The 24188-nt window shown below is 28.4% G+C and overlaps 2 protein-coding genes and 1 pseudogene across 4 annotated transcripts; all 3 read right to left on the reverse strand.

Moving 5' to 3' along the window:
* Nucleotides 1-5109: 5109 nt before the first annotated feature.
* On the reverse strand, nt 5110-6834 carry LOC114179770 (cytochrome P450 94C1 pseudogene; annotated as a pseudogene).
* Nucleotides 6835-10056: 3222 nt separating this feature from the next.
* Nucleotides 10057-12989, reverse strand: LOC114165063 (GDSL esterase/lipase At5g03610-like). Its single transcript, XM_028049718.2, has 4 exons — nt 12824-12989; nt 12502-12738; nt 11071-11339; nt 10057-10764 (listed from the first exon to the last, which is right to left on the reverse strand). Exons 1-4 carry the CDS (start codon nt 12882-12884, stop codon nt 10249-10251), a joined length of 1083 nt encoding a protein of 360 aa, XP_027905519.1. The 5' UTR covers nt 12885-12989; the 3' UTR covers nt 10057-10248.
* A 7424-nt stretch (nt 12990-20413) lies between these two features.
* URH1 (uridine-ribohydrolase 1) lies at nt 20414-23476 on the reverse strand. 3 transcript variants are annotated; one of them, XM_028074510.2, is made up of 10 exons: nt 23156-23476; nt 23021-23068; nt 22716-22831; nt 22353-22412; nt 22024-22206; nt 21812-21916; nt 21337-21433; nt 21125-21232; nt 20891-21026; nt 20414-20801 (listed from the first exon to the last, which is right to left on the reverse strand). In XM_028074510.2, the coding sequence occupies exons 3-10, from the start codon at nt 22821-22823 to the stop codon at nt 20693-20695; spliced, it is 906 nt and encodes a 301-aa protein (XP_027930311.1). In that variant the 5' UTR covers nt 22824-22831; nt 23021-23068; nt 23156-23476; the 3' UTR covers nt 20414-20692. The 3 variants fall into 3 exon arrangements, with proteins under 3 accessions (XP_027930311.1, XP_027930247.1, XP_027930387.1); XM_028074446.2 differs by lacking the exon at nt 23021-23068; XM_028074586.2 differs by lacking the exon at nt 23021-23068 and having other exon boundaries at nt 22716-22856.
* Between the last annotated feature and the right edge of the window lie 712 nt (nt 23477-24188).

Genomic DNA, 24188 nt, shown 5'->3' on the forward strand with positions numbered 1-24188 from the left:
TGTCCAAATAATACATTCAAAATTTATACATTTTATTATTGTCACTAACACAATAAAAAATGAAGTATAAGAAGAAAATTGAGAGACATAAATACCAAAAGTGATTCATCAATATACCTATTTAAATAATCTATTCTTTTATTCTTCATCAATATACCTACTTTAAAAAAAAATACTAAAAAATAATTTATCATAATCTAATAAAAAATTGAGAGACATAAATACCAAAAGAAAATTCGATGATAATCAAACCACACTTAAAATTCAATTATAAAAAACACAGAGTACAATCATTTTCTCTTCTATGTTGATAAAATAAAAAATTAATATAAAAGAGGCTCATTAAATAAATTATTAAACTAATATTTCACTATCAAGTGATACAAAAGAATTACACTCTTCTTTATTTCTTTGAGAACGGAAGAGAACAGTTGAGAGATGAAAGCAAAAATAATTGATTTTTTCTCTTCCGAAAGAAAAGAAAATAGGTAAGAATGGAAGATGAGAACAATTTGTAAGAAATTTAAGGCATAGACATATAAAAGAGGCTCATTAAATAAATTATTGAATTAATATTTCACTATCAAGTGAGACGAAAGAATTATCTTCTTCTTTTCTTCCTCGAGGATGGAAGAGAACAAAGGAAAAATAAGAGAAAAAATAATAGATCTTTTTCTTTTCAGAAACAAAAGAAAACAAATGAAAATTAAATATGAGAACAATTTATGAAAAACACAATCTATAATGAAAACAAATAATAAAAAATATCTTGATAAATTTTTTAATCTTTATTCTTTATTATATTTGATTTTATATTTTATTATTTATTAGTATTAATTATTATGTTTATAAAAGAAAAAAATATTTGATTTAATTTATAACAAAATAAAATCAAAATACCTAATATTTATAATAATAAAAAAATTAAAATATCTATTGTAAAAAAAAATTTTAAATTTTGGAAAAAATTAAAATATCTACTGTAAAAAAAATTTCAAAATTTTGGGGGGCCAAAGCCCCTCCCTTCACTCATAATAATCCGCCACTAATGATAAATGTTTTACTATTTATTAGCTGTTAAAAGTGTTATTTGCTTTTAGTTGGAGTTTTACTTTTTATTTTAAATCAAATACAATATTCAAGGCCATACAAATTTAGTGATATTTTGCGAATAGTGGAATGGATTAGGTGTGAATAGTGTTGGTGTTTATGATATATGTTTAGTTATGTGTGTGCATAAATTGTAAGTTGTGAAAAGTATATAAAATATGTTGTAAGTTGTGAAAAGTATATAAATTGATGATGGTATATAAAATTTGAAATATGAATTGAGTTGGAATATATATGAATACAAAATATGTTGTGTATGTTAGTGATATACTTCAACGAAATGTAAAGTTATATGAGATATTTTGCGAATCATAGATAAATGTATTGTTAAGAATGTGGTTGAAGGGACTCACTCTTGAGGGAAAGATTATTAAAATTTTTTTCGATGATTCTATCTCGAAAGATCCAATCGTGGTATTAGAGTCAGGTTCATGTGGTGACCGACTTAGATGAGACCCAGCATCAAACGTCTTCCTGGTAGTGGATCAGGTAAGCAAGTCTCGTTAAGAAGAACAACGGTATAGAAAAAGGGGTACTCAGTTGGCTCGAGAAGAAAGTACCAATGTGAAAAGACTCACACTTGAAGGGGGAGATTATTGGGAATCCAAGTCTGAGTCTAAGTTCCACATTGAGTTAAAATGAGAAAGTTGAACACCATATAAGGATCAAGGTCCATAAACTCATCGCCTTAAGGTTTTGGGTTAAGAGTGATGGTAATGCTTTATGTATACGAGCTTATACAAGTTCTAAAATAGTATTTAGAAGAAAATAAAAAATATAGTTTATAATTTCTTAGTGTTACATAATTTATTATATTTTAAGTTGTTAAAGCATTTTTATTATGGGTTACAGGGGAAGATGATAAACTAACTTATACACTTTACTTGTATTCTAAGATAGACAACAACTTTAGATTTTAAATAAGATATGTGTCATAAAATAATTTAAATTTTGAAAAATTAAATATAAATAAATTTTATTAGACTATAAGTGTCCAAAATTTTATATTATAAATCATTAGATCTTAGGAAAGTTAATGTGGCACAATAAAATTAATAGAACCTTATAGTGTGATTGGAAATAACAATTTACAAGACAACTTATATTGATGATGGTAATAATGAAATTAACATTGACTAGGAAATTACCCAACTAAAATTTGAAAATTTTAAAAGTTTAAAATTTTTAAATTTTAAAGTTTAAAATTTTAAAATACAACTACTTAGTCTGTTGGGCCTTAACTATAGAAGGTGAAAACGTGTACACTCATTTTATGTGTAACTATGGCAACATGATAAAACTTGTTCGTGAGAGATAAAAAAGGTGAGGCAATAAGTCAACTGTAATAATAATTCACCAATCATCATAAATACATGACTAAGTATTTGTTATCGTAGGATCCAACACAAATTTTGATGAGGGTTCAACATTTATGATTCTTAAATATTATTGATATGATTAATGTTTGGTGTCGGTGGAGTGATTTTGTTAATTAAAATCTCGAAGTTTAATTTGAGTTATGCATACACATTATTGTTCTTTAGTTCAAAATCAAATTTATTTTTATCGGTGATGATTCAATTCAACTCATTTGTTTAATTTGATTTAACATTATGTAATTGTGTAATTTTATTTACTTAATACAAAATATAATCGACATATAACTAATTATATATTGATTATAGAAATGTTATTATATACAAAGTGGGAAAAGAAGAAAATCAACTATAGGAATGACAAAAATATTTATACCCGTGGATATATGCCAATAAAATTCATAACAAATAGTTTGTATTTGTAGATATTTATTATCCATGAATAACGAATATTTTAATACCCGTTCATAAACAGGTTGGGTGTACGTATCCGTTATTTGAAAAAAAATTAAAATTAAAATATTCTTAAGTTAAATTTAATTTATATTTTATTAGATTAAATTTAATTAAAATTAAAATTTAATTTATATTTTATTTTATAATTTTTGTAATTTTATTTAAATATCATTTTTAAAATTTTTAAAATATTTTTTTTAAAATATTTGCATGTATTTACGGATACTAGTGGATTTTTTCTAAAGAAGTACTCAACATGTAAACAAATAGGTAACATATGAATTTGTTTTGTTGCGAGTCAGGTTGAGAGTAAGCATCATTTATGTTTGACCCGACCCATTGTATCTCTAATTTCAACCATAAATTACAATTTTTTATATTCACTATTTTTTTTATTTTTTAAATTAGCTATAGACTTATATTTAATTGATATAAATATAAAACTATTTTATATGAATTAAATAAATATGCAAAATGTACTTTATATATCAGAATGTTTTTTTTTTTTATATTCTTCGTGATTATGCTTTATATAATGCTTTATATAAAATATATGTTTTTAAACAATAACTTTTTAAGACGGATTATAATTATCTCAACACTCTTTATTTTTCATTCTCATTCTCAACTCTTTGACGTGACTTAGTATGAGTCATTGATTAATGTTTCACTATCTTTATTATCTTTTCTTTCTAAAGAATCAATGATTCACACTAAACCATGTCAGAAAATAAAGAATGAGAGTCAAAAAATAAAAGTCAAAATATAATTTTTCTTTTAAAAGAACAATCATATTCTTTTTCCATTCTACACAAAAAAGTAATTTGGAACTAAAATACAAAAGGTTTTTCTTCGGTATGTATAAAATGAAATAACAAATTAATTTCAAAACATATGAGAATCAGAAAATAAAGTAACAGGACTATTTTGAGTACGATCAAAGAAGATGATGAATAACACTTAACTATTTTTGAGTATGATGAAAGATGATTGATAAAAAACACTTTTAACGAACTTGTGTGTAACATTTATATTATATATATATATATATATATATATATATATATAATGTATGACAAAAATTAAAATATCTTGAACTTTTTATTTCTTTCGTTTGTAAAGAAAACATAATAAAAAGATAAGTCGTAAAAAAGAAAATTTAATAAGGTGACAACATATAATAATTTTCAAAGAAGGAGTGTATAATTGAGTAACAATACTTGTATGATATGTATGATATGTGAAATTAATGTAAAATAGTCATTTGCTTGATATGTGAAATTAATGTAAAATAGTCATTTGCTTTTTGGTTGCAAGGTCACACATCTAAAATATGTGATTTATGGGTGAGACTATCATCTATACATCATAATATCATAATCACACACTTAATTCGGTTTAAACTCCAAGATATGAATAAAAAATGCAACAAAGTATGGCGATGTATGTGTGTGGCCATTATATGATGTATTTGGAATTAAAGAAACAATATATCTAAATAATAGCTAATTTTAATGACAAAAAATAATTAGTTATTATAGTGATAAATTTAAATACAAATTTATAAATTAAAATTATTGATAACTAAAATAATTTTTAAATTGATCATTATAGTAAAGTGATCTCTAAATTAATCACTAATATTGACTACCAAGTTATTTTTTGTTAGAGAAGGAATTGATATCTCAATTAAATCCTTATTTTTTTAAATATGATGCAAATTGATAATTTTTGTTGATACTCAACTAATGACGTTAACTCATGATATATGTCAGCTTGTGTTTTATTTTATAAGGTACAACTAAATTATATGCGAGATATTATAAAAGAATAAAATTTATAAGTTTTTTTTCTATTTTTTTTTGAAATTTGTGTTTTATTTCGAAAATTCGTATGATAAATATTTACGTTAATATATATTTTATATATAGTTTTTAAAAGTACAGTGCATAGAGAATGGTATTAAGAATCATTTAAAAGACTGCATTAAAGTTTAATGTAACGAATATTTTATATGCATATGAGATTGTAATTATGTTGAAAATATAAGCTTGTTTCCTTAGAATCGAATTCAGGAGAGTAATATCCAATGACGCGACACCATTCCAGTGGTGCAGTGTTCAGCTCCCGTCCCCGTCCCCTCTTGATTGCATCCGTCATTTCCTCCTTAATCACTCTATCAATTTAAACCATCTCCACTAATTTAATCACAATATGACATTACATATGCTCATCCAATTCTGGCAAATTTTAAACACAAACTAATTTATATTTTGTCTCTCCAGAACAAGAACAACCATAGTAAGGAACATTCACTCATTCATTCGCATGTTTATTGTGAATGATGAAGAGGGTGTTGCCGCTGTTGGGTACCTTGATCACGCACCTTCACGCGAAGGCCGCAACTTAAAGTAGCAGTGAGGCCAGGGGAGAAACGCGGGGTGTGATGATGCGGTGCCACCTGTTCGATGTGGAACCTCCGAAGCAACGAAATGGCCACACTCTTGAGCTCCAACACAGCCATTTCTTTGCCCAAACACACCCTCATACCCGCTTGAAAAACCGGGTACTTGAACGGGTTCTCGGGGCAAAACACACCATTCTTCAACCACCTCTCCGGCCTGAACTCCAAGCAATCCCAACCCCATATTTCCTCCAAACGACCCATTGCGTAAGGATGGTAAGTAACCCTAGTCCCTCCCTTCACCAAAGTCCCATCAGGCAACACATCATCCTCCAAACAAAACTTTGAATCCAATTGAATCGGAGGGTACAGTCTCATGCTCTCATACACCGCCGCTTCTAAATAGTGCAGTTCTTGAAGCTCCTCGAAGCTCCACTTCTCTCCTCTTATTACTCCCTCTGCTTCCACCACAATCTTCGACTCCACTTCGGGGTGTTTTGCCACTAGCCAGAAAAAGCTGGTCAGAGCCGAAGCCACGGTGTCACGACCAGCTAGTAAGAAACTCACGATGATATCTTTCAGGTATGTCTCATCATTCACACAGCTCATGAACCGTGACAAAAGGTCCCTGTGAGACGAAAACCCCGTTTTTCTTCTTTGTCTTATCACCTCCTTCGCTAAGATGTTGATCTTTTTAACCGCTTCTTGTAGCTTCTTCTCCGAGCCCACGTTGAAGAACCTTTTTATCTTCCAAATTAGAGGGGACACCGACATGGCTCTCTCCGCGGACAACTTTGACGCCAAGTCAAAGGAAAGAGCGAAGTCCGATATAGGCAAAGACTGCTCAAGGCACATAGGGTCCAACCCGAAGGAGAATTTACAAATGCTGTCGAAGGAGAATCTCTTGAACACATCCTGCAAATCCAAAACACAGTCGTTTTGTTTGGAGAGAGCGAGGAGAGGGAGGAGTCGGTGCTGGATTTCGAATCTGACGACCTCGAAAGCGAAGGATCGTATGGAGGCCTTGCTGAGTTCTAAACTGGCTATCTTCCTCTGGAAGCACCAGGAGTCTCCGTCGACGTTGAAGATTCCTCCGCCGAGGAGATCGGCGAGGATGGCGGAGAAGGTTTTCCCCTTGGGGAAGTTGTGGAACCTGGTTTTAAGAATGTACTTGACGTTGTCGGGGTTGGCGGTGATGGTGTTTTGGAGGAGGTGGATGTGGATGGTTTTGGTGGGGGAGTTTCGGAGGAGATGAGCGTACCAATCACAAAGATTGTGGAAGGTTTTGGACCAGCTTGAAGTGAGATAGGCCTGGCAAGTTTGGCAGTTACAGAAGAAGATGTTTATTCTGGGCCAGCTGAAGGAGAGAGACGATAAAAGAGTGAGGGAGAGAAGGGTGATTGTGGCGAGTGAAAGACACAGTGTGCCATAGGAGACGGTGGAGAAGAGGTGCATGAGAGAGAACAGAGAAAATGGTTGAAACTCCATTCTTGACTTACAAGGATTAAACAGCAGGAACTGAGGATATATATGTAGGAGTGTGCAAGTGGGCTTCCAACAAAAATATGGATGGAATGATATACTAACACGTGACTATATTTTTTATTATATTTTAATTCCATTTTAATTATCTTATAAATTTATATATTTTTAATTATTTAAAAAAAATCATTTTACTAAATATTTCAAATATTTACTATTTTGGTCAAAATATTCATTGTATGATTTTTTGTTATTAGTTATTTTTATTTTATTTTTTTAGTTTTCAATTTACGAATCTACTCACTTTTTAATTATATTTTTTTAATAACTACATGTTTTATCAGAATTTGAATATAATTAATAAAAATAAACTTTGTATATTAATATTATAACTTTTTTTTCTTAATTATAAGTATAATACGAAATATGATAACTCGTTATCTTGGACTGACTATGTTTTAATTTTTTTTAAATGGAGTATATCATGGATATATGTACTTTTATTTTATATATATATATATATATATATATATATATATATATATATATATAATTGAATTATTTTATTCATATTACTATCTTTCTATACAAGGGGATCTTCTAAGATTACAAAGTTAATTTAAAAACTCGATCACGTGGAATGTGAAAATAAACATTCATCATGAATATGTAATTATTTAATACTTTTTTCTTGTTAGATATGCGTGCACTCAAGTTGATATTCATTTGATTTATTGAATAAATAACAACAATTTGATATCATAGGTCGCATTGCATATAATTATCTCTATTTTTAATATTTTACTTATAAGCATTTTATAAACTATAAATGATCTTTAAAAAAAGCAACTTCTTTTTTTATCTGGAAGATTACAAATAATGACATTCTTTTGTTGATTAAAAAGAGAGAAAGTTTTAGAAACAAGAGTTGAAAAAAGTTCATTTTCCTTTTAATTTATTTTTCTCAATTTTATTTATTTTGAAATAAAGAGAAATTATTTCCATACTTAGATATTTCATTGCTGATATGGTATAACAACTCTGGGTTACATATTAAAAAGTTAGTAAAATGTAATAAAAATTTGAATTTTAAAAAGACTAAAACAAATATTTGAATATTATAGAAACTAAAATTGAAGTCTAAATCTTATATTTTAGAGGTACTATAATCAAACTTATTTTCTAAGGTAAGAAACACTTGTGATTGTGATGTGATAATCACGTATAAATGTGATGTACAAAATCCATACGTACGTGCAGTTGACGTTAAACTTTTTTAATCACATTAGCACCAGATAACAAAGTTAGGCACTTAGATTAAAAAGTTACATGATTTACATTTTAAGGAATCAAAACCATACCAAAAATTTTAGAAAAATAAAAACTAAATTTGACTATTTTAGATAGATGAATAACATATTCTGTCTATATAAAACTTAATTTTTTAGTTACTTTCAAACAAACAGATTCTACTTGTACACATATTTTTCTCTTTTAACTTTTTTTTTTCTTAACAATCTCACTGTTACTGCTCATGCATGACTCTTCCTTACCTGTGCCCAATGAAAAGCCCAATTTTTATATTTTTATATTTATTATTATCCTTTTTTTTCCAACAGAACTCCCAAATTTAAGATACATCTATGTTAATTACCACATGTTATTGAATATAGTTTATATATTATCTTAATTGACTACTATATATAAGTAATATGTTTAAATTTATAATCAATCATTTGAAAAATATAAAATATGAATGATTGTTTTTGCTTTTAAAAGATAAAATTTCTGTTAGCATTACAGAATAAAGAAAATTTCAACTATTCAAAAATATAATATACAAATTAATATATATATATATATATATATATATAGAATAATTTATAAGAGTGAACATAAATTATAAATATTTTTATTAAAAATACGATGTCAAAAAATAAATTATTCTATAAAAATAATATATAATTATGTTTTTTACATTAAATCAAAAATATATTACTCAATTAAATTTCAAATTAAAAGTACAATTTAATTTTGAAATATTTGTATTATCTTAATTACATTAAATTTTATTTTGTCTATATTATTAAACTAGTTCAATGTATATCAAGGACAAGAAAGAATGGTTAAAAAATGTAATTTAATTTTTTTTAAAAAGATAAATTAAAATAAATTTAAATTAGTACAAGTTATGGAAAGTTTGTTTTATACCTTTTTTGAACTATTTTTTAGTGTTCTATTTTTCTGCTTCCACTTTCCAGAAAGTTATTGTGTAAAGTATCTTTAGCTGCAATAATATTACTTTAATTAGCAATAGATCTAATACTAAAAACTTTTAAGAGCAATTAAGCAATTATAGGTGTATATAATGTCGGCAGAAATTTCACCTTCAATAACAGCATTTTTAAAGTATCAGTAAAAAAAAATTGTAATTATTCAATTTTTCTACTATTAATATATGGCCATACAAATACACATCCTCAATATTGTCAGAAAAATCATACATTTTTATTTAAAATCATTCAAAATGTTATTTAACCATGATGAGTTACATATAAACGTGTTGTTCCCATATATTTTCTTTACCTCCTCTAAGTTTAATTATACTTAAGATCTATATAGGTAGGATTTTCCATTAATAATTGAAAATAAAATATAAAATAAATAATATTTTTGTAAGATAAAATTAGTTCATACATACATTTTGAAAAAAAAATATTTAAAAGTTTAAATAGGAAAATTACTATAAACTAATCTATAAATAAATTATAAATTATTTTGAACCTTACATTTTCAATTAAAAAAGTACAGTTGTAAAATAATTTTGAATGTCAAAAATAAATACAGAAAATAGCATATCATTATGGACCGAGAGATGGTGACCAACAGAAGACAGAGTCAGACATGTGAAACTCTTTTAGTATTTTTATTAGACATTAATTAAAAAATAGTCTTTTGAAATTATTTTTTATGTTTGTTATTTTCATCAAATTATTCAATATGAAAGTCATTTTTTTGTTTTTTCTTTAATAACACGCCTCTTTGCAATTTTATACTGTAGCTGGTTACTGTCTATTTCTACAATTCCTCTGTTTTTTTAGTAGCCATTTTGGATTACTCAATTTCTGTTTGATTCTTTTTTCTGTCATTTTCAAATTTGAATCAGACGTTGGCACTAAAACCGATCACTCTAAATGAAAGTTTGTTTGGAAGGAATAATACGTTGCATGGATGAAAAGAGAGAACACTGTATTTGCAAATTGCAGCCACCCAGCCACCCATAGTGGAACAACATTGGAATAAACAAAACCACAATCTGTGAAACAATTTAGTTAAGAAAAGAACATGTATTATTTTCACACAAACAAAACAAGTAAACCTACCCAACAACATTATAAATCACTTCCTCCATGGGAGAAGCTAGTAAAGAATCCGTTGAAGATCGTTCATGGTTCGCAACTTGTTGTACACTGCATGCCATCCAGCTTGTGTAGGGTGCACAAAATCCCAAAAGAAAGCAGATTTTGGATCATTGCATACCCTATATTTCTTAACATTGTTGTCCACACTCCCGCACGAGTAGTTACTGCTCACACCAACACAACATGGCTTCAAACTGTCCCGAATGTTGTGCGTGGAAGGGTGGTTCAACACCGACATGAAGCTGTCGAAGAGGTTAAGAATCAGGAATGTGGAACGGTCCTTGGTTTGTTGGTTTAACGTTGTCACTGCATCGTTCAAGAGGGTGTTGTGGAGAAACACCAAGGCGTTGGAGGTTTCGTTGCAACGTTGGAATGAGGTTGAGGCTGTGATCCGCGGAAGACATCCAATGGGTTGCAGAGCACCCACCACTATTTTCTTCACTCCCAGCTCTCTTATGCGCATCAGATTCATCGTTGTTTGGTTAATCACTGAAGCCACGAAAGATGGTAAACCCTATACACAGTGTTCATTGTCAAATAATCAGAAACACTATGTTCAAAATAGTATCTGAATAAGGTGTGTTAGAAAGTGCTTTGTAGTTGAAGCTTTTTTCAAAAATGGTTTCTTAAATTTCAATTTTTTTAATAGAATTTCGAAAGCAACCAACCAACTTGCCCACAATGATATATTAGCTACCCAAAACTTCTATTCTAACCCACACCACATGAAACACTATAAACATATACAATGAAAAGTGCGTGAAATGTATACCCTTAACTAGAAGAAATTAAAAAAAGTGAAACCAATGAATTTGTTTACCTCAGAGCCATTTGTTTGCGTGAAATGACTGTAGTCATTTCCAGCGACAGAAACAAGTGCAACTGAGTTGCTGAGATCTGAGGCAGAGTAGACTTTGTCTTTGATGAGCTGTTGCAAGAAATCGATCTGGGTTGTCATGTTCGGAAGTGGAACCAACGTGTTGAACACACCGGTACCTCCAAACGCAAAGTTCATCCCATATTTTACATGCTGTGGCATCAATTTTCTGTATCTGTAGGGAATTGGTGATTTCACTTTCAAATACTTAGCTGCAACACAACACAACCACACCTACTTTTGTTATACTAATGATTTTTACGAATTCCAATATAAAGTTTATAAAGTTCAATACATAAATTGAAAAGAAAAGGTCTGTTATGACGATGGAATCTCAATCCGGTGCATGTTGATGCACGTCGCGATTAGTTTAATGTTATTATGTTTTTCTTCGTTAAATGAATGTTTAAAAGGTTGTAAATCTTTTTTTATTAAAACTTATGATAAATGTACTGACAACACAGTTTTAAACTCAAGATTCTTTTCTTAATCGGCCGAGCCAACTACAAGTACTGATAATTAAACAAATGAAAGATTAATCATACTTGAGCAGCAAATACAGTGTTTCTATAGTGTTGAGGTGTAATTCTGGTAAAGTAACACAATGCTTTTACTTTTTTTCTTGACAAAGCTGCTGAAGTCTAGATCATAACCACTGGTGATGAAAGGCTTTGATATTTGACCAAAGAAAAGATGATGGAATATGCTACTTATATTATACCAGAGAGTATCAATTTTCCTTCAGTTTTAGTTCTATGCTTCTAGAAAAAATCCATAAATGAATACATACAGAAATTAGGAAGATGAAGAAGAAAATTGAAAAAGACAATTAGTAAGTGATTATTATCACTCTATAGTGGAGCACTGAATGTTAAAGCAATGATTACTAAGAGTAATGATAAGGACAAAAGTGTCTGCATCGAAAGCACGGTGTCACGCGAGAGAGTAAAGAAGATGGCACAAATAATTCTGAGATGAAAAAGCGGGATAAAACGCAGTTCCAACGCGACATACAGATGGCAAAGAGAGTAAAAAAGGCATTGAGATATAAAGTGACAAGAGTCCCCATAACATAAGCACAATAAAATTCAACATTTTAATGGCAAAAAAGAAGAGCAAAAGGTCAGAATCAATGGATAGACAATTAGCATGACAAAAGGAAAAGAGAGAGGCCAGCAGAGAAATGAACCCCACCAATTCATCTTCTATAAACAATACTTTGGTCTAGCATATACTAATGTTATATCATATAATAATTTGATTTGAAACGAAGCAAAGTAGGTCCAAAAGCAAAAACTTTTGTAGAGAAAAGATAAAGATAAAGAAAAGGGTATAGGAGTTGATGAGAGTTGAGCAGTGTTGGGTTGCACATACCAATGTAATCGGTGAGGACTCTACCGTCGGAAAATCTGCCGGCGGGCTTGCCGGGAAAGGTGATGCCATAAGGGTCTTTCCATGAGTTTGAAACAGCTTTCTGAATGTTGCCTGTGTCAGCATATGAGTCTCCGAAAACGAACAACTTTGTTGGACCATGATGGTGACGGTGACGGTGATGGTGATGGTGAAGATGCTGATGATGATGGCCAGCCTCTGCTTGCAACACTCTTTCTCCTGAAATAATCAATTTTGATTTTCTCATCAATCGGTTAAGAAACACCCATGACAGAACAAATTTGCTTATATTATGTTGTTATACCTGAGAGAAATAGAACTGAGAAAAGAGTGAGAAGAAGAAAGAGTTGGTTGTTGAAGTTCATGACGAAGAAGTGTGAGAAAATTTGATGAGAATAACTTAATCTCTGGGAAGAGGTGTCTGGTATCTACTATAACTGCGCAAAGAAAGTGAAGAGAAAATCAAGACATGTTATTGTATTTTATAGGAGCGAGGTCAGGCCTAATCAAAGTGTTTTTTTTTTTTTTTTCTTTCTTTTTCTTTTCTCTACATTTACTTTTGTAATTATTGAGTTATAACATATTAAGAAATTGTTCACATGTGTCTAATCATGTTTTGAAAAAAATTAATTTCCGATTATGGTTAACTGAAAAACTCTCGTAGTCAACTAGTTAAATATTTTTTGAGTGGGAATTTAAGGTTAATTATTATAAAATTAATTCGTAAATTAAAATATGATCTTTGTATTGAATGATAGTATATTTTAGTCAAAACTCTTGTGTAAATATTATTTGATTCTTTTTGTTTAAGCACTTTCAAAAAGTGTATAGATTTTAAATATTTATAAATTCATAAAAACAGGAAAAAATTGTATTTTATGGAATAGACAGTGCATGAGGATCATAGGGATGGGATGTTTTTATTTCTCAAATTGTTCAATAATGGGAATTAAATTAGGATTTTTTTTTTTATTTCATTACATATGTCATTTAATTGTAATGAATATTAAAATTAAAACATAAAATTAATTGTAATAAGGAATAAAAAACTGATCAGATGTAAGGATAAGAAAATTAAGATTTCGTTTTTTCTATACTTGTTAAGTTCATATTAATAGTAAATCATAAACTTATTCCTTCTTTTTATTTCTCACTTATTCTGTTTTATTTAAAAATAAAAAATAAAACACAAATGTATTGATTCTATTATTTTTCATCCCCTCTATTTCATTTAAAATAATAATAAATTTTCCCATTAATCTATTTGACAATTAATATTAATATTAGTTTTAGGTTTAATTATGTTTCGAGAAAATGATAAATTTAGAAACATTCAATTGAGTCTCTAATCAATTTTTTATGGTATTTCGAGCCCTTAAAATTTAAAAAAATTTCAATTAAGTCCTTATTGCTAGATGTTATAATTAACTTTGTGATATGATATTTATCTTGAATGTTATCACTAGGGATGTCAAAAATATCCGTACCCGTGGGTATCCGCGGATAAAATCCGCAACGGATAGGAAATGGATATTAAAAATGGATACCCGCTACCCGCAGGTATGGGTATTTTTGATACTCGCATGTTAACGGGGCAGGTACGGGTATCATAGTATCCGTACCCGTGGATACCCGTACCCGCTAAACTTTATCTTATATATATATATATATATATATATATATATATATATATATATATTAGTAAACAACATTTTGAGTCTTCATCCAACAATGGTGGTCAGATTCTTACCCCACACATGAGTAAATTACTTCCATATACTGTGGAGGTATTGATGTGTCTCTAAGACTGGTTATGGACCAACATGGAAGGTAATGAAATTAACACTTTTACTTAGATATTTTAATTAAGTGATTGTTAGAAATTTTTACTGAACTTCTTATGTTTTAAGGCTCTTCTAGATTAAAATTGGACAACATGAAACTTTATACAATGTTGCAAGAGGTGGACATTGATGAAGTTAGTAATTTTTTTAATATTTTATTCAAAAATAAACTACAATAGAAATTGGTAGTGATTTTTTATTTGTTTGTTTTACTAGAATCAATTAGAGAAATAGGACTTGTTAATCTAAGCACTAATTATGGTTAAATATTTATTTTTTAAAATATTTTTGTAAATACCCGCAGATACCCGTGGATACCCGCAGATATGAAAAAAAATAGACAGGTACCCGCATAACGGATACCCGACAGATATGGATACGGATACGAGGCAAATATTTATCCAGCGGGTAGGGTACGGGGGAGCTACTACCCGTACCCTACCCGCCTCGTTGACATCCCTAGTTATCACATAATATTTTACTACAAGAGATAGTGATGATGATGTTCACAACTTTCCCAAATATGTACTAAATTTAACGAAAATTATTCCTAAATTTAATTAAAATTATAAATTATGAATTAAAAAATACAAAACAAAAATATATAATATATAATTTTAAAATTATGAAATAAAAATTTATAAAATTAAAATATTAAAAAACTAAAAAAACTAAAAAAATAAAATATATAATTTCATAATTAAGAAATTTAAAATATATAAATATATAAATATATAATTATATAATTATGAAATTACAAAAATATGAAATTATGAAATTTTAATTTTTAATTTTTTTATTTATAATTTTAATTAAAGTTAGAAACAATTTTCTTTAAATACAGTTAACATTTAGAAAAGATCTCCTGTAATAAAATATTATGACGATATGTGAACATTTAAAGAAGGTTACACTAGAAAATAACTACCACAACACACACTTAATATAAATATTTAACAGCAGAAACTCAATTGAAAAATTTTAAAATATCGAAAATACAATAAATCACAACAAAATTATAATTATTAAGGACTCAATTAAAAATTTCTAAATTTATTAAGTATTCAAAATATAATTAAGTCTTAGTTTTATATTTATGATACATAAATTTTTAGTCTTTTTCATGAAATTTTCTTTTTGTATTTCACAGAAAAGGTTTAAAGTATAAAAATTTTAAAAATTATATATTTAATATTATTTTCTAAATTCTTATACTATAATTAATTTAAATATTTTTTTAATATTTTGTATAAATTTTTTTTAAGAATATAAAATGAAATCGTAACTATTATATATTTTTCTATAACTAATTTTTAATTATATTTATTTATCATAGACTTTTTAAGTAATTACTTTTTTAAAAAAATTATTTAAATTTAAATTATTGAGGAGTTCAAAAAACGAAGAAACGGATATCATAATTTCAAATTAATATGTTTTTCTCTACATTTTTAATAAGACATATACTAAAAGTTATACAAGTAAATTTACTTTCGGACGAAATATTTGAGTTAAATTTAAGTAAAAGTTCAAAAATTAAAGTAGTTATTGGCAGTAATTTTTAAATTAACTAAAAGTTTAAGGTGAATTTTACTTTTTAATTAGATTAAATAAAGTGTAAAACATACTTCCAAACTATTTAGTAGAAATTGAAAATTGGTTTAGATGTCTTAACTAAAACTAAAAGATATTTCCTACAATACAAGTCAAAACAACGTTCGGAATGTTGTTAAAATCGCAATAAACAAAACGTTGCTTTTTGTGTTTATACTCTTCTTTGTCGACCTTTAGAATTATAAATACCGAAAATTAGGTGTAAGAAATAAATATTTGATTGAATTCAATTTAAAATTTAATTAAAAAGTAATCATGTTCGTAATTGTTTTAAAAATTGAGATCGTTTTTCAATAAAAAAAAAGTTAAATATGTTTTTTTCTCTTAATAAAATTTGGAATTAGTTCATTTTTATAATTTTTGACCAATTTAGTACTTCATCTTTTAAAATGCGTAAATTTAGTCATTTTAATCCAATTTTGTTAAGTTTATCTTACGTTTCAAGCGTATCTCATGATATTATTTGAATTGTTTATACCGTTTGATACATTTTCGCTTCAATGTTAACTTAAATATTATTATAAAATGTGTTTAAAATGTCAAATAAATTTAACAAAATTAGATAAAAAATACTAAATTCATGCATTTCTAAAGATGAAAAATTAAATTTGTATAAAATTTCAAAGAGGAATTAATTTTAAAATTCACCAAAACTTGATGGACAAAAAATATTAAAAAATAAAACAAATTGACAAGTGAAGAATTCAAGTGTCCTCATGATTTTCAATATTGCTCTTTGAAAATGTGAATCTATTAGTAATTTTATTGTATCAATTAAGAAATAATTTAATCCTCAAAAAGTTAACGCGCGTATAAATTTTATTTTTTTTTCAAACAAAGACAATATATAAGTTAACACAATTAAAATTATTTACCAAATTCGTTCGTTTGTTTGTGGCATACAAAAAAAATAAATAAATAATGCACGTGCCGCGTGGACCGGTCCATTTGCAACCACTTGACTCGTAGTTATCGCTGACCCAAAATCATTTCAAAAGTTTCTTCAACACTTTAGTGCCCATATTCAATGGTGGAGATCACTTAATCCATGATGTGAATTGTAATTAGAAATAAAATTAGGGTTAGTGCAAGATGTGAACAACTATTGATTTATTGGTATCAAGATATAAACATAGTAATCAAACTAGGAGGTTACTCAATTTTTTCAACTTTTTTCTATCCCAATGTAATTTTGCTTGATTTCAATAGTGTGTGCAGTCAAATGTGAGTTCATGTTTTAAACATAGTAGTCAAAAACTGAAACTAAAAATATTCAGTAAAATTATTTCTATATTCAAAATATAAAATCATTAAAAATGTTTCCTTTAAACAATACTTATCAAATATTTAATAAGATATGTTAACTGTTCTTACTTTTTATTTGTCATTTAAGTTTATAATACAAATATTAATTTACTGAGTGTTTTGGAAAATATTTAAAACTGGAGGGTGTAAAAGAAAATTTCAATATAGAAATAGTTAAAGTTGGATTTAATAATTCAATTAGAGAAAAAATTAAAATAATTAACGATCTGAATGTTTAAAAATTATAATGGTCAAAAGCCAAAAATTATAATTACTAATGAATAACTAATATTCTCATTTCTACACAAATTACTGATATTTTTTATGTTATTTATTATTAATTTAAATCTAAAATATTTTTAAGACATAAATTGATTTTGAGAAAAACTTAATATTTTTATGCCCTATTTAAAAGTAATTTAAGTAAATACAGATTTTTAATCCACTAGATGTAATTGAATTTGGATTGATAGTGTCGTTAAGATCAGACCCACGTGCGTTCCCTTTTCAGTTACATTCGATGTTGGGCTTTGCTATAAATATTAGCAATTAAACGCTGTTGGCGGCCCAAAATCTCCTTTAATTAATAAACTTGAAGAAAAACTATCAAATTAAATTCCTTTAAACGTGCTGTAATATATCCTAAATTTAAGTTTATACATATATTTCAAAATATTTATAAAATAAATAATTAATTAAATTTCTTGGTTCAAATATTACCTTATACCAACTAGAAAACAAATTTTTTTTTTCTTTCCTTAATAAGTTATTAACGCTTTGAAAAATACCTTTTTTCCTGTAGTTTTTGTATAGGACCAAATAATAATGAATTCATCTATAGTAATAAATAATATTACAAAAACATACACATATATTCTTATAATTTTATCTTTAAAATTATTTTAATGTATTTTATTTATTAAAATAAATAATAAATATTAATTTGTAATTTTTTACAATGTATTTTGAATATTAAACTTAAATTTTATTTATCATTATATTTGTGAAATTTAAAAACAAAACAAATAAGAAAACGCATACACTCTTTCTGGAATTTAATACTTTTTTTTTACAAAGAAATACAAAAAATATTTTATTCTAATTTTAATTTTTAAGTTTTACTAATGATTTTTATTGTAATAATAGTTTTATAGATTTTTTTAATTATATTGTATATCATAAAAATATTAGACCTAAAACGCTACTGCACATGCGTTCCCATTTAGTTATAATTGAAACAAAATAATTAGTTTAGTTAATACTATTAAAATTGTATGAAATTATATATTAAAATTACTTCTAATAATATTAAGTTGACATATTCTTATTTCTTTTTTTTTTAAATTATTAGTTTCAATTATTTAACTTAGAATTGTTAAAATAAAATAGGTCACTCGTTTGGTCTAGTATGACCCATCACATATTGATCACTTAGTGAGTCAAGCCAATTCGACTCATTTATTAACGAACCAAAACAATTTGAATCTAACCCTATACACCATATATTAGTGAGTTAAAAATATTGGTTTGTTGACTCAATTAAAAAATTTATAATTTTTTTAGTCATAAAAAATAAATAAATTATAATTATGATTAAAATCTAAATAAATTTCAGTACAATCCAAGTACAAATCAAAATCATAAAACTATAAATTATTATCTAACGAAGAATTACAAACAACCCAAACCGACTAAATGCAAAATCCAACATAATAAAAAAATACTTATGTGACCCTTATCTACGTGTTGGTGGGCCAACCAGTACTTTAACCTGGGTGAGTTCGGTTTTTCGTGGTCCGAGTGAAAAATAATCCATATTGAAATTTGTAAAAAAAATTCAATCCAACTTGGTCTAAATTCATGGTAAGTCAGATTGATTCACATGTTTTAACCTTTTTTGACATTTATAATTTAACTTTCCCTCATCATTAATATATTTGTTATCTATTTTTTAATAATATGTAAGTATCTAAAGTGAGGTTTAAATTTTTAAACTGTCTAAATAATTAATCTATTCTAAAACTCTCTAAGAAACTAATTTATTCTATATATAACTCATGAAAAAAAATTATAATTCAACATATTTTTAAAAATAATATAATAAATAGATATTTTTTCTAGTTTAGTTATTGTGAAAATTATTAGACAAAATATAAGAGTGTAAATAAATAAATAAATAATAATAATAATATATGTATTCTTGCAAGTCATAGGTCAAAATGGACTATAAATAATTTTATTAATGAATTTATTATTTTCAAGTATTTTAACATCGGTGGTGGTTGAAAGGAATATAAAATTGCTGTTTAACAATTTGCAGTAGAATTAATTACTAACTTAGTGTTTATATTTAGGTTTGTAATTCATTTATGTATTTATATTTTTTATTCAATTAAGTACTTGTTTTTTTAATTAGAGTTAATATAATTTTTTTGTTTAATCAACAACGGTGTTTGTAAAGTGTTACGAATTTGGGTTATTTTTCTGGAGTTCTCTCTGGTTTTTTCAGTTTTTTCTTTCTTCTATTACCACCCTTCTGTCTTTTCTCTCTCTTCCCCATCTTAAGGTTTATATGATTCATCGGTTGTTATCACTTGTAATTTTTATAAATTCCCATATTTAATTGTTATAAATTATTATAGAATTTTTTTAAGAAATATTCATAAAAAAATTATAATATGATGTAAAAGACCGAGTAAGTGTCTTAAACATTATCAATGTACTAACTATTATTACTTGGTTCATTGGAGTCACCCCATAAACCGTGAGGAGATTAGTTGGGGGAGATGGAAAAATAAGAAATTGAAAATCACTAAAACTTAAAATTAACTAACTAATTTGAGGAAAATTTAAGTAAAAATAAAAATGTTCAATTGGAATTCTGGACAGGGAATTTTATATTATCAAACAACTTGTATTCTATTTTTTTTCTTAGAAGAGGGATATTCGAATATTTTGTTAACTTCATAGACAAAGTACAGTTCGTCAAATTCTAAAGAATATTACATAGCATATGAGAATGATGGCATGCGCATAGCCAAAGAAGTTAGGCGTTTCGTGTCCTTTTATCAGAATGCATTGAACCCGAAACTCTATAATACCAAAGTAGGAAGCAGCACGTGAGTTCAGAATAGCAAAAGTAAAGAATGAATGCTTTCATTCAAACTCAAATAATTTCATGTGAAGACAAATTCATTGGTACATGAAATTTTTATCTAAATGAGTTTAGAATTTATCAGGTTGAAGGTGGAAATGGTGAACATTGTGAATTCTAATATTCAGTTTTGATTGACATAGAATGAAATAAAGAAAATGACCTTATACATAATTTTTGCAAGTAAGAAGCTATCCTGCTATAATTTTCCAAAGCTTTGAAATGTGAGAAGGGTAGTGGTACAAATGCCTATACTTCAGGGTTTCATCAGCAGCTCCCTGATATAATCAACAACTCCCTCGACATTCACGGTCCAAGCAACTGAAACTGGAGAATAACCCGTCCATGGGTTGCTCGTATTCCAACTGCATGAATGAATCAAATTTTGCTGAGCACAATATTAATATTGGCAAAAGAAAATAGTGAAAAGTAGTATGTTTAAATTCGGACAAACATTTTCAGTCCTTGGTCCAGAAGTGTATGCCCAACACAGATGCCTTGTGTCTCTACCCTCACAACCCCTTTCTGGTATGTAAAAAGATCTGGACGCACAAGTGCCACAAAACTGACGGGATCGTGGAGGAAAATTCCTGAAAGAAGCCAAATCATCATTCCCAAGGCAACTTCAATAATTGACTATATATGTAGCAACCATAACTTGCGGCATCGAAGTAGAATGAAAAATTACCATGGACACCATCAGATTTTACATGCCAGTCCCGATAGAATTTGCATATCTCACTCAAGAAAGGAGCATACTTTCCTTGAGATTCTTTCAGTTGAAGGAGATCAGCATCTGAAATCAGAAGACAGTGTTCAACTTATGGTGCCTGACCTAGAGCAGAAGTAAATGACTCAAGCTAGCCCGGAAATTGAAACAATATTGGATTACAATCCCACCTGTGAATTGGGTTTGGGTTGTAATGTTTATTCCGACAACAACAATATTTGCACCAGAGGTAAACACAACATCTGCGGCTTCTGGGTCTCCATAGATCTGCAAGTAAAATAGTCACAACAATTTATTGAGATGAAAGCCATTTATTGGCAGTTATGTCCATTAATTGCAAGCATGTTATTTTAATTAGAACAGTGGCAAGCTATTTTACTGTGTCAACTGTAAAGAAAATAATGGAAAATTAGGAAATGTGGAATTTCAGGAAACGTTTACAAAGAAATTAAGGCTCAGTCTTAAACCGATAACTTGATACTATTATTTAGATACATAATTGCATTAAAATGGAATTATAAGATTTCTGCTCCCTAATTTTTCAAACATGAAGCTTTCAAAATAAAAAACGGAAATGGCCGTAGCAAATTAGTCCGTTTCTTTTTCTAATTCCAAGAAGCATAACAAACAGAAATCACCACTTACATTTGCTTCTGCAGCAGGGTTCACATTACCCAAGGCAAAGAATGAACCACCGAGTATGACTATTCTCTTCACTTTGCTTGCAAACGAAGAATCACTTTTGATTGCCTAATAATAGAAATGACACTACCAAATCAACAAATATAGACAACTACAAAATTTGAAATCATTAAAGGACGCAACCATAGAGTACAAGACATTAGTGTACAACTTACCAAAGCCAAATTTGTTAGTGGTCCAAGTGCTAGCACAGATACTTCGCCAGGATATTCAGAGACTTTCTCTACCAAAAACTCACAAGCGCTCTTCTCAATTTTCTTACCTTTAGGTGAAGGTAGGAATGTGTTCCCTAGACCATCTTTACCATGAACAAAATCAGCAACACGAGGAGTTCCACCCTTTTACAGAAAATAAACCATAATTAATACCAGCAAAAGGAGAAGCTCAAAAAGGGGATGTAGCACAAAATAAACCCAAATCAATTAAAACTGAATTTGACCGAATCCACAGTAGAAGAGAAGCTCAAAAGTACATATTAAAATACCTTCAATGGCTCAGAGCTGCCCTCTGCAACTGGAACATCTTCACGGCCTGCGATCTCACACTATCCTTTTTGCATATTAAAACAACAATCAAAAACACCTTTCCACAAACACAAAAGAAATGAAAAGCTTCTATAGAAAACTGCATACACACCTATACAGGAAATAAAAAGATAAATCGAAAGATAAAACAAATTGAGGTTCTCTAACAAGCTAAATCAATGTATGCATGTAGCATCTATATAAATTATTTTTCATTTATTTTCTCCAAAAATTAAAAGCACAAATTGATTTTAGCTTGGAAATGTTCCCGAAAAAGTTGATCCAAAAAGGAGGTAAAAAACAAATTGACAATGAACACGTACCAAGAGCAAAGCATTGCGTGTGGAAAGTTCCGTAGTGGTATTGCCAAATACACTTGTCAAACCCAGAACGTCCACCTCGGGACTCTGAAAAGCCATCAAAATGGCCATGCTATCATCTGCAGAATCACAAAAATGCCAGTCCTATTTCAATAAAAAACAAGTAAATAAAAAAACCACCTTTCAAAAATCAAAGAAAATCCACCATCCAGATACAACACAAGGAATTCCAACACCGATTCCCATAAAAAACTCTCTCAAATCCAAAACACAGCAAATCAAAACTCAAATTTCACACAGCTTTTTACGTGTTATAAGGAAGGAAACAGTGCAGAAACATCAGGCTGGGATTTCTCCTGCGTGACAGAGTTTTCTTCAGGGAAACAAATTAATAAATAACGAAATTATTAAAAGCAGTGTCAGGTGAAAAGTGAAAAACTAACCGATCCCGGGGTCGGTATCGATAATAAGCTTCTCGGCGTTTCCGAGGTCGCCGTTGACGGCACCGTTTGCGTCGTTAACCTGCGAGGCCATGATCCGATCGGAGAAGAGCTAGGGATTGAGCGAATTACCGGCGACGAAGAGGAATAGGAAAAGTGGAGAGACTTAGGAATTTATGTACGTCCGTATGAGAATACACGTATGTGTGTATGTATGTATGTGGGTAGAGGAAGGAGCATACACACATACACACGCGAGGAAATGCAGGAAGAGGATTTGGAAGATGAAGAAGCTGAAGCGAAGGTTTGAAGGGTGAAATAAAAGATAGATTCAAGATTATAATTTATAATGCCTTGGCTGGCCTCGAGTGCAACCAAGCTTTTCACGTCTATGCAATTCCATCCAATCAAACCCTGCCACGTGTCGCATCCAAATCGCATTTTAAGATCCGTTTTTCGCATCCTAAGACACAATTCCCAACGCTTTAAGCTACAAATCATATAAAATTAAAACCTACAATAATATATATTTTCCTTAAAAACAACTCACCTTCAATTTTTCTCATTTATTATTACGTTTATTTATTTATTTATTATTATAACCTAAAAAAAAAAAACACAAAAAAACAAATTTTCCATTCAACTGAGACAAAAGTTCATTGATGTGTCCCATTTCAAATGAACCTTTTTCTTATAGTTATTTTGCTTCGCATTAATGAGCTATAATTATATTAACAGATTAATCCTTCTTTTATGTTTGTTTGTTGGGGAGACTTAATTTTATGGAGTGGCTTATGAATATACCCTTAATGCATTTATTTATTTTACACATGAATTCGGTTAAAATAGATGTTATGAAAAAAGTTGTTACCTTTTCGGGTCCTTTTTGTTCTCTTTCAATGTTTTATTCTCCTTAGAGTAAAGTGTACTTGGAATAATTTGAAAAGGTAGATTTGCATATGCTGTACTCATAATGAGATGATTCTATTCTCAACTTTTTTCTTTAAATAAATAATATAAATTAATTTATTATTTC

The sequence above is a fragment of the Vigna unguiculata genome, chromosome 1 (assembly GCF_037176805.1).
Source record: "Vigna unguiculata cultivar grain cowpea cultivar isolate G323 ecotype 2 chromosome 1, ASM3717680v1, whole genome shotgun sequence".
Classification (NCBI taxonomy): domain Eukaryota; kingdom Viridiplantae; phylum Streptophyta; class Magnoliopsida; order Fabales; family Fabaceae; genus Vigna; species Vigna unguiculata.

Excerpts from the sequence above, each read along its gene's own strand:
- URH1 (XM_028074446.2), bottom strand. The coding sequence starts at position 23,246 with ATGGCCTCGCAGGTTAACGACGCAAACGGTGCCGTCAACGGCGACCTC. Across the intron at positions 22,832-23,155 it reads CGATACCGACCCCGGGATCG|ATGATAGCATGGCCATTTTG; the intron begins GTTAGTTTTTCA and ends GTGATTCTGCAG. Across the intron at positions 21,434-21,811 it reads ACCCTGCTGCAGAAGCAAAT|ATCTATGGAGACCCAGAAGC; the intron begins GTAAGTGGTGAT and ends TTTTACTTGCAG.
- LOC114165063 (XM_028049718.2), bottom strand. The coding sequence starts at position 12,884 with ATGAACTTCAACAACCAACTCTTTCTTCTTCTCACTCTTTTCTCAGTT. Across the intron at positions 12,739-12,823 it reads CTCAGTTCTATTTCTCTCAG|GAGAAAGAGTGTTGCAAGCA; the intron begins GTATAACAACAT and ends TGATTATTTCAG. Across the intron at positions 10,765-11,070 it reads CGCAAACAAATGGCTCTGAG|GGTTTACCATCTTTCGTGGC; the intron begins GTAAACAAATTC and ends CACTGTGTATAG.